General features: G+C 41.1%; 1 protein-coding gene across 7 annotated transcripts in view; it reads left to right on the forward strand.

Annotated features, from left to right (window-relative positions):
* disc1 (DISC1 scaffold protein) overlaps positions 1-9,180 on the forward strand; it is a 57,868-nt gene extending 48,688 nt beyond the window's left edge. For 5 of the 7 annotated variants that reach the window (XM_061689895.1, XM_061689889.1, XM_061689891.1 and 2 more), the window contains 2 exons: positions 3,955-4,081; positions 7,297-9,180. In XM_061689895.1, coding sequence (XP_061545879.1) covers positions 3,955-4,081; positions 7,297-7,490 — 321 coding nt within the window. In that variant the 3' untranslated portion in view covers positions 7,491-9,180. The remainder of the gene's footprint in view (positions 1-3,954; positions 4,082-7,296) is intronic. The other 2 variants (XM_061689892.1, XM_061689894.1) reach the window with 1 other exon arrangement.
* The last annotated feature ends 1,621 nt before the right edge of the window (positions 9,181-10,801 follow it).

The raw sequence follows: 10,801 nt of genomic DNA on the forward strand, positions 1-10,801 counted from the left end.
GCAACCAGTTCAGGGTGTACCACACCCCTTGCCCAGAGTTAGCTGGGATAGGCTTCAGCACGCCCACGACTCCAATGAGGATAAGCGGTTCAGAAAATGGATGGATGGATGAAAATTGATAAATGAATAGTTTGATTATTTAACATGACGTCCAGTGGCGGTTTCTGGTTATTATGTTTGGCAACCCGCCCAGAAGATTGCTCGTTACAAAGTGACTGTAATTGGGGTGACATTGAGTCGACCAAGAAAAAGTCGGGCGCACTGTTGGCTGCGCAAAATAAGAGGCTCTTTTCATTGAGCAACAGCAGCACATACCGTAGGCATTGGCAACAAACCTGCCACTTATGAAAAACGGGCAGAGTGTCACCACAAAGAACACCACCCACATCCACAGTACAACAAAAAACAGCACAACAACAGGTAAATAAAACACACATACAACTACTATTACTATGGGAAAACACAAACAACCTCTAAACATTATGATTTACACGTACAGTAATTACCATGACTACATACAAACATGCCACTAGGCATCTGGAAAGTCAGCATCAAAAATGCAATGCAAAATGTGTTTTTAAATTCTGTTTCCTTAATCCTAAATATTCTTTGCTGTTGCTGTTATTTGTTTATAATTTAGTATATTTTAAAGAAAATATAAAGTCCTTTCAAGTTGGGGATGCAGGGGTGCAATTGGGGGGTCCTGCACAGGGCGCCATTCAAACGAGGACCGCCACTGATAGTGTGAATGGTTGTCTGTCTCGAAGAATCCTGTGATTGGCAACCAGTCCTTTCCTCTCGCCCAAAGTCAGCTTGGGTAGACTTCAGCCCACACGTGACCCTGATTAGATAAGCAGTAGAAAATGAATGGATGGATGCTATATTATAGTTATATACTGTATTACAGTATATTAGTTGATTCATTGAAGTGTTAAAATGTTGATCCTTGAAAAATAATAAAATTATTAACTAAAATTGTGTATTCCATATACATTAAATTAAGGACTGACAATAAACAGATACCATACCATAAATAAGTATTTGTACTTTAGCTTGTGGGACGAGCATTTAAGCAAGCTTGTATTGGTGGTCTGAGATGTGGAACAGACAGAGGAGTTTATTATTATGTATTTGATGTACGTAGTTTTGACATTAAAATTCTTTTCTATAGTATTTTTAAGTCACCTAAATCACAAATGTAAAGCTGGTGCCATGTTTATGCATTTTATATTGTCTGACTGAACAGGACCCTGGGGAGCACAACAGTTACATGCTGCCTTCGAGTCTTGATTGCCGAGATAACGATGACAAGGCCTGCGTGCATCCGAGTATTGCATTTCTACATAATTTGATTACGCCTGCTTTGTTTACTGGGGGTCCCTGCACATTAGCGCAAAGGTTCATCAAACTGCCACTATGCCGTGCCGGTGCTGACAAGTCTTACCTATGCAGTTCGGCATGCACATGACACTGAAATCGATCCATCCATCCATTTTCCGTACCGCTTATCCTCACTTGGGTCACGGATCACATTTGTCAACAGCAAGAAGAGTGCAATGTGCTGATCACGATGATGGCTGTTGAATGCTGGAATATCTTCTTTGGAAAAAGTCACAAACAAACCTATCAAGATTGTCACAGTGTGTGTACACTGAGCTTTCTCTCCTCGGGTCCTATTGACTTTTGGCAAGAGCGACTGGAGGCTGGAGAATGGAATCAATCCGCTACACAAACACGGCGCTCTTATCTGCTAAAGAAGCTGCTAACCTTTACAGCCTGAAAACAAACAGCAAAGTGACGCTTTAGCTCGACTGGCTTTCCTTTTGTTGATGGAGGACATGAATCCTAGTTTCATATGTAGTGGGGAAGGACATACACTTAAACTGCCGCACACATGAGAATAATGTTATCTTGAAAGCATGATCTCCAATCATTACCTGGGCTATTTTTGTTTGGTTTATCTCAATTGCTTTGGAGATGGCTGGTACATCACGGTGTAGTGCCTCTGGCTTTTAGTTGTTCTTTGTTGTACATGTTTGTTGCATCATCTAAGAGGGAGTGCTTTTTGTGCACAATGCAGAGAATTGACTCTATTCACATTGTTGTGACACCTTTGAGCTGCGGGGAGTTGATATTTTCTACCTGCAGCCATGAGTCAGATGTGACTCTCTTGATAGGAACAGTGTGTGTGTGTGTGTTTTAAGTGTCTCTGGTTACTCTTATGTGTGAGTGTGTGTGTACGTGTTCTCCTTGCCCGAAAAAAAAAACTAGGACACAGTGTCTTCAAATGACGCTGCTCTAATTATGGCCGGCTCTGTTCCCTCAATGCTTAAGTGCCCTACTGCACTGTGTTAGTTTACTGTCCAACAATTCTCCAGGGTTCCCATTCAAAATAAACATCCTGGATCAGATACATTTCAACAACATTCTCATGGAAATTTTGCAAGATGTCAGCCAAAAATAAGCACTAAAATTCATTTATAACTGGAGGTTCATTCAGCAACAGAGCGTATGTAAGCTCAAACACAAACATTGAGGACACATGACTCAAAAAAAGCTATTTAATATTTACATAAAAAAAGCCATGTTATATCTGCAAACCTTTCAAAGCTCTTCAGTGATCACGTTAGAGCACATTATCATTGATACACAACTAAACCTTTTTCAAGAAACACTGGTCCATGGTGGTTCTCTACAAACTAAAGTATAGTACTTTTATTAAAAGATATTAAAGAACCCTTACTACCGCATTTAAACACATCCTAGCTATTCCTGTATATATATATACACACATTTGTTGGTGTTACGATACATAGTTCTCCTCTACATTCTGTATCGTGCATATTGTAACTTATTAAATCCTCGATGATATGCATAACCATGGCTCATTACAGCTTCTTTGAAGAATACAAGTATGCATCCCAAATTTGAACTGACACAATCTGAGAGGTATTAGCGGAGCAATATGTTAATTACTCTGGTTGGAGTTCGCAGTCGAATTCCAATGCATCATATTGGGAGGTGTTGCTATTTTTTTGCCTACCTCATTTAGCTACATAACAGAATCAAAATATTAGACTCAGCTCCCTGTATGATGAATTGCATGTATTCAATACTGTGAAGTACTTAATATGGGCAATAATAAACATAATTAAATACTTTTCAGAGTCTCAATCAAAACTGAGCATTTTTATCCTTGTAAAGGCAGAGGTTTTGATACAGCTCTTGTATTGCATCTCATTAGATTGTACAATTGGTCAAAATGTTGTGACTAGTCGGTGTATACACGATGTCTGGAGGGTTATCAGATACCAACACAGTGCACGTTGGTCTGATAATTCTCTGGGACCCATGGCTATTCCAGAGGGGTCAAGTTTTACATATACCAGCTTGGAGGTCTCTTGCATGAGCACATATTTCCCTAGTGTATTCGTTATGGATAATGATCATCAATATATTACACTACAGTGATGTATCAAGTTTAACTCAACTTTGTTCTGTGACCGAGCGCAATCAATTTGAATTCAAATAAATGTTCCATATTGAAATGAATATCAGACCGGTTAGCACATCTGCCTCACCGTTCTGGGGACCGGGGTTCAAATCCCGGCCCAAAACATGCGTGGCAGGTTGATTGACGACTCTAAATTGCCCATAGGTGTGAATGTGAGTGCGAGTGGTTGTTTGTTTCTATGTGCCCTGCGATTGGCTGGTGACCGGTTCAGGGTGTACCCCGCCTCCCGCCCGAAGGTAGCTGGGATAGGCTCCAGCAGCCCATGACCCTAGTGAGGATAAGCGGTAAAGAAAATGGATGGATGGAAATGAATATCAATGCCATTATTCCATTCCAACCGTCCACCAGACGCAGAGGATAGCGATGAGTATTGTCGCTATAGTAATAGGCAGGCGTCGTTGTCAAACATCTTTCCTTCATCCACTGTTGCCTTCTGCCAGCAGGATGTGTCCAGCGATGATGAGGCAGCAGACCTGGCCGAGCGCTGTGAGCTGATCAGTGACAGACTAATGACCCTGGAGGACGATTTACAGACGGCCATACTGAGCCGGGATCAGACCCTCGCTGATATCCTTTCTTTCTAGATATACAGATGTGAAAAATAGTATAAATGTTTCTCTTTCTCTCCATCTTTGAGACCTGCAGTTTCCTGGAGGCTTACCAACTTGCACGCTACCAAATGTTAGCTCTCCAATGTTAGGTGGAGAATAAATAGCTCAAGCTGTCGTATCTGACATTCTGCGTAATTGAAGCTGAGCGGGGATCAGAATATTTCTCTTGACAGGCATGATGTGCCACCTAGAAAATAACATGGTAAAAGTCCAAGTGAGGTTATTGGAGTGTCGTCGATGCGGGTTGCCATTCTCGGGCACCGAGATTAAAGTAGGCAGACAGGGGCAAAGCTGTGGCAAATAGAGGAATGTCACTGTCTTGACTACAAAGCTTTCATACCTTCAACTTCATTTTTTCACTAACCCCCCAACACACACACACACACACATACATACACTCACCATCCATCCACTCTGCACCTGTTCTTGCCTGCAGAATCTGGCTTGGAGAACATTATAATATCCATGATAATGAGTCACATGGAAGGGTTGAAGCTGATTATAGGTCACACTGCTTCATTTTCCGTGCTAATTAGAAAGCTGATTGGATGTAGATTACTGTGTTTTTCCTCATTTGTTTTCAAACAATTGATAGTCCAAAACAGGGATGAAGATGAGCCTCAAGTCTTTACATTGTACAAAAGGCACCATACATTCAATCAATTTTACATTTCAAAGTCAAAGATCAGTGTTATACGTTTTCCTGTTCCTTCTTTTCTGCACTCTGTTCATGTCTGATCAGATATTTCGGTCTTCCATCATGTTATCATGGTTAGTACGGCCTCTTGCTCTTTTAGCAAGTTGTCAAAACCAGACTGGCTCGCCCCTTGTCTACCTCTGTGTTTGCATTTTTCAGTGTCATTCATCTTTGCTTCTTGGAAGTATGTTAACGCTTGCATAAAGCAATGTAAAGACTTGAGGTCACTGAGGAAAAAGGACAATATTGTTGTTTATTCGTACAAATTGAACAGGAACCAAACCCGGGATAATGCTCTCGGTGCCATAGAAATTAGAAGATTAAAACCTCAGCCTCTGTGTGTCCTCTGTGAGGACAGACGACTAAATTCCAGAGAAAATTTTTCTCATTGCCATTTGTGGTATATACTGTACGGTACATCGATGGTGGTTTTTCAACCACAGTGATTTTGAGGTAATTGGCATCTGGCACCAAGGTGGCTCTGAGATTCGGGGTTTGAATCTCAGCCCTCTTGTGTGGAATTGGCATGTTCTTCCTGGGCTTGTTTGGGTTTTCTCTGGATACTCAGACTTCTTCCCACATTCCACAAACATACATTATTAGAGGATAAAGTTAATTGAAGACTCAACATTTTCCATAGCTGTGACGTGTCCTGCGATTGCCTTGTGATTGCCAGTCCAGGGTGTACCCCACTGAGAAGCCAAAGTCAGCTGGGATTGACTCCAGCTCACCCTTAACCCTAATGAGGAAAAAGTGCTCTTGAAAATGGATGAATGGATGGGTTTTGGCATTTGTTGTGCTCAAAATAATTCATAGAACATCGTGACAACATTTTATGATGATTAAGCGAGTACGGACATCCAGCTATCCATTTTCTGAGCCGCTTGTCCTCACTGGGGTCGCGGGCATGCTGGAGCCTATCCCAGCCATCATCGGGCAGGAGGCGGGGTACACCCTGAACTGCTTGCCAGCCAATCGCAGGGCACATACAAACAAACAATCATTCGCACTCACATTCACACCTACGAGCAAATTAGAGTTTTCAATTAACCTACCATGCGTGTTTTTGGGATGTGGGAAGAAACCGGAGTGCCCGGACAAAACCCACGCAGGCACGGGGAAAACATGCAAAATCCACACAGGCGGGGCCCGGGGATTGAACCCCGGTCCTCAGAACTGTGAGGCTGACGCTCTAACCAGTCGCCCACCGTGCCACCCGAGTACGGACGATTAACTGCAAAAACATCATGTTTTTTCAACCAATCCCACTCAAATTCTATGGATGTGCATGTCCTGTGTGGCTCTGTGTTTATAATTGTGTGTAGAACATACAATATATGTCACAGGACTGAATATAAGTTCATGCAAATTACAACAATAAATTCATTATGACTGTCTTGTTGTCTAAAGGGCATTTTGTCGGACACATTGAGCTAGACTTGTGTATAACATTTTAAGTCATTCACAATTGCGGTATGAGGCTTGTGGCATTTCAAAAAAATTTTTTTTTTTTTTAGCTAAATGCTTTTATATTTGACCTTTGTGGTTAGTAATCGTTTGGGCTCAAGATGCTTTGGGCACACGTACTGCAGATATCTCCTTAAGTTGTTTTATGATTATTTTTACCCTTCTTGCTTCCAAACGTTACTTGCTCGAGTAACTGTCATAAGCCGGTTTACAAAATTTAGTGTGGATTGAGTGAAAATTGATAAGGAGAGAAATTACTATGAACAAAATCTATTTCATCAACAGGGTCCCTGAAATAAACAAATTCATTGGTTAAAACTCAATTTGATAGCCACTAAGTACAAGTCTGATTAATATTTCTTATCAATTGCTTTTGTATTATTTCTTTTGATCGTGAAGAGACTTTGTGGGCACCCTGCATAAACCATGGTTGAAGTACATATTCAACAACCTTCACTGTGCTGTGTTGCCGAACCTTCTGTGGAATTCGGGCTATATTTAATGACCGTTTAATTATGGATGGAGACAATCTGTGTCCATTGAAACAGTAAAACGAGCCATCGGGCTCCATCTGCCCGTCAGACCGCCCCTTTGATTTAACGCTTTAGCCGGACCCTCGCAGGCTTGATTTGGGTTTCCAAGCAGGTTAAACAAGTCCCCTGTGATGACAGCCTCTATCCCGGCCATTGATGGCTCATGAATAATGCAGCTGTAGAGTCGCTTTGCATGGGACTTGCCACCCAGCACCACTGATGAGATCATGAATAGCGAATTGCTCCAATTCACTCTTCAAGTGCATGGGGTTAAATCGACTACGGCGTGATGATCTGTCCTAGTAATCAGCTCGGTGGCCAAATTGAACATTGATGACTTTATCAGGTAACTGCTATTACCGTTAAGCATCTAGAGCCGCAAGTGCCGCGTTTTCTTCTGATATTTGTGTCTCTTATGTCGATTTCAATGCAAGTGTGTAACTCCAACGGAGTCTTCCCTAACCCACGCCGCACAGTCACTGGAGAAGCAAGTTCAGGAAGTTAAAACCACTTTGCAAAACATGCTCGCTCTGCTCAGAGAGGAAGTCGAGGAGGAGGTGCATGTTCATGAATCGCAGGACGAAGACGACCCTGTGGAAAATGGGATTTTGGAGGAGGAAGAAGAGGAGGAAGAGGACCAGTACTTCAGTGACAGCTGGGACATCTGAAGCGGATGCCTGTTGTGTTTTGTGAGCACTCAAACTGGGAGCCTGACCTGCACTGCAGCAGAACTGACCCCATCCCCATTTCATGTAAAGCCACACTCAGAGCATTTTGCAAGCAGCCCCCCTGTGGAACTGCTCAAAGTCTCCAGTTCTTGCTTTGCTGAAAAACACATTTTAAACATGCAGGGATATAACACTTCAATTCAAAGTATGTGTCTTCGGGCTTGTCAGGCAAATTTTGTTCCAGTTAAGATATCAAAAAAAGAAATTATTTTGCAAGTGTAGTTTTCAATGAAGGGTTGGTCTTTTGTTATAAATTACCAATCATAAAACTCAAATGACCAACACAGAGATCAAACCCCCAAATTTACACCACTATTTGATTATTTGTGGGACCAAGAAGACAATCTAAGAGATCCTTTACATGGTTATAGTCATGCACAGAAGTGCTTAGGTTAGTGTTTAGGTCTTGTGGCTCTTTTTGTATTTTGTTCTTTACAAGTGGACATTATGTAATTTTGTGGCTGTGGTGCTAACTTGAACACTGTTGTTAGTTGTGAAAATGCAATTACTCTGCTTTGTGAGTATTAGGGCTACACTGATAAAAACAAACTAAAACGTACATTTACGTCAACAAAAGTTGTAAAGTTAAAAGAAAAAAAGCTGTATTATATTATATAATATATATATAATATAATATATAATATATATTCATTGGATAATATTGAATATTAGAAACACTTACCTGTATGGTTGATCAAACACATCCACCATACATAAGGTGATTTTGGTGTTGGTAGTTTTTTCTCAGGAACAGACACACGTTTACATAATTACATTGAACGAATTACATTGACGATGGTGTTTGTGTGGCAAAACATCGACTCTTATAGTAAAGTTTAACTTGACAGCATCCTTAATAACAGTCCTCATTAAAACACAGGTATATATGTTCTTTCTAATAAATATGTATTACTTTATCCTTGAAAAAATTTTTTTTTCTCATTTGTCATATACAATATTTTGACTTTTCACATCAATACAGTATTGAGTTTTTTAAAATAAATTTTCTCATTAAGATTCTTGTAACATTTAAAAAAAGTTTAATTTTTTTAATTCATGTTACAAAAGCTTTTTTTGTGTGCATTTTGTATTCTTTTCATTGTGGCCCTAATACAATCATATAAAACAAGTACATTATGCGTTTGTTATTTAAATATTTGCACGTATAGAAGCAAATTTCAAGGATAAAATATCAGTTGGCAGAGAAAAAAAAAACAGCTGTTTGCTCAACTGACTGCATGGTGACCAATGGGAAATCTTGTTCATTGCAAACATTTTTTGTTGTAGTTTCATGGGATGATCTTGTTTTTAATTTACTGTGCATTCCCATAATTGCTATTTATTGCCCATTGTTTCTCACTAATTACAGTATATAGCGTCCTGCCTGATAATGTGTCCTGCTGTTTTCCTTTTGTAGCCACTTTGGTGATGGCCCCTCACAGAGAACGTGTGGGCATCCTTCCAGGCAAGTGGGGGCAGTGTTGACATGTCGACGCTATCAATACGCTAATAAAGCTCCTCTAGTGAGGTCTGTAGAGGATACAAGCTTCTTTTGTTATCTCACCTCAGCAGCGGCGCTGTAGCTAATTGGAAGACAAAGTGGCAGAGGGTGTGCAGTGGTGAAGGTGGTGTGCTGTTGCTTTGTCTCCGTATGAGCCAGTCTTGTGTAGCGGACCTGGGCGGAATCATCTTCAGAGTGCGCAGCCTTGCCTTGTAAACACAGCTGAGTGCTAGTGCAGGCGCCCCCCCCCCCCCCCCCCTCCCAGCCCCCCTCCTCCCACAATGCCTCTCTCATGCTGCTGACAGGCTGAAAAGCATTTTCCAAGCCAGAAGACTCACCATCTATCAGCTTGAGGCAGCCTACAGACTCTAGAGACCCAGTGCGCACGTGCACACACGCACAACACACAGGCCTTCCTCTGAAACGAGCCCACCTCATAATAGAATCGGTGGTGGCACCACACTGAGGCCCATTAGGCAGTTGGTCTCATACAATGGCTGTGGGGGGAATCCAGATGGTTTGGAACAGAAACATGTAGAGTAGAAAGACAATATGTTTACTCACTTGGGATGAGGGTTATGGTTATTGTATGGGTTTACTGTTGTATACACTCGCTGGACCCTTCATTAGGTACACTGCACACTATTATAGTATCCAGAACAATAACTATGACAAGCAGTGGCGTGCATAGCTCCACTGATGCCCGGGGCGCACAGGAGAAGTGTATGCCCCCTATGCACAACATGGGGATGCCCTCTTCCGAGTGGCCACCGCCACGCCACTGGTTACAAGTTCTGACTTTTCAAATATTTGAAGAGTATTAACTTTCTAATATTTTATAATGGCAGCATGGTGGTACACTGGTTATCGTGTCTACCTCACAGTTGAGGTTTGGGGTTAGAATCTCAGCTCCAGCCTTCCAGTGGAATTTTGTTTCTCCTGTTACTTGCATGGGTTTTCCCCAGGTACTCAGGTTTCCTTTCACATCACAAAAGCATGTGTAAATTACAGACTCTGGAAAGTATTTAAGTGCAAAAGTAAACAGAATTTGTATTGCCAATTGAATACAATGCCTCTTTTGATAACATGGCACAATGGAAACATATTTTTTGAAGACCAGAAGCTGGTGGTTTTTAGTTTGAACAAGACACAACTCACTTGTCATGAATCAATCTTGGAGCTGACATCAAACTGTTCTCTTAAGTAAGGCCACGGATGGAGAATATCTAGCTTCTCCGAATCTGTTCCATCAATGTCTTTAATGCGCCCCAGTTCACATTCCTTCATGTCTCTGCTGTCCTTTTTTCCGGTTTAAAAATGAATCTCAATTAATCAAGATCTCCATCAGCGTTGAACTTTACGCCCTCTGTTTACGTCTTTTTTTTTTTTTTTATCTTGCGTTATCATCCGCGGCGGTTCAACTACCTGTAGTAACAAGCCTATTTTGACAAAGCAGGAACAAAGGAGTATAATTTTTTTTGTTGTTGTTTAAATGTAGGGGGTAAAAGTAAAACGTAATTTGAAAACAAAACGCTCAAGTACAGACACCTGAAAAATTGACTTGAGTACAGTAAATAAGTATTTGTATTTTGTCACTTTCCCACCACTGATGTCAGGTCAATTAAAGATTCTTAAAGTCGAAATCCACAACCTTTTTTTTTGTTGAAAAAAAATATTTTCACCCAATCCAATACTAGAGGAGATGATAAAATGCTGATTAAGCCTGTCAGCTCCTCTAACATTCTGCTGT

This window comes from Phycodurus eques, chromosome 11 (assembly GCF_024500275.1).
Source record: "Phycodurus eques isolate BA_2022a chromosome 11, UOR_Pequ_1.1, whole genome shotgun sequence".
In the NCBI taxonomy this organism is placed as follows: Eukaryota; Metazoa; Chordata; class Actinopteri; order Syngnathiformes; family Syngnathidae; genus Phycodurus; species Phycodurus eques.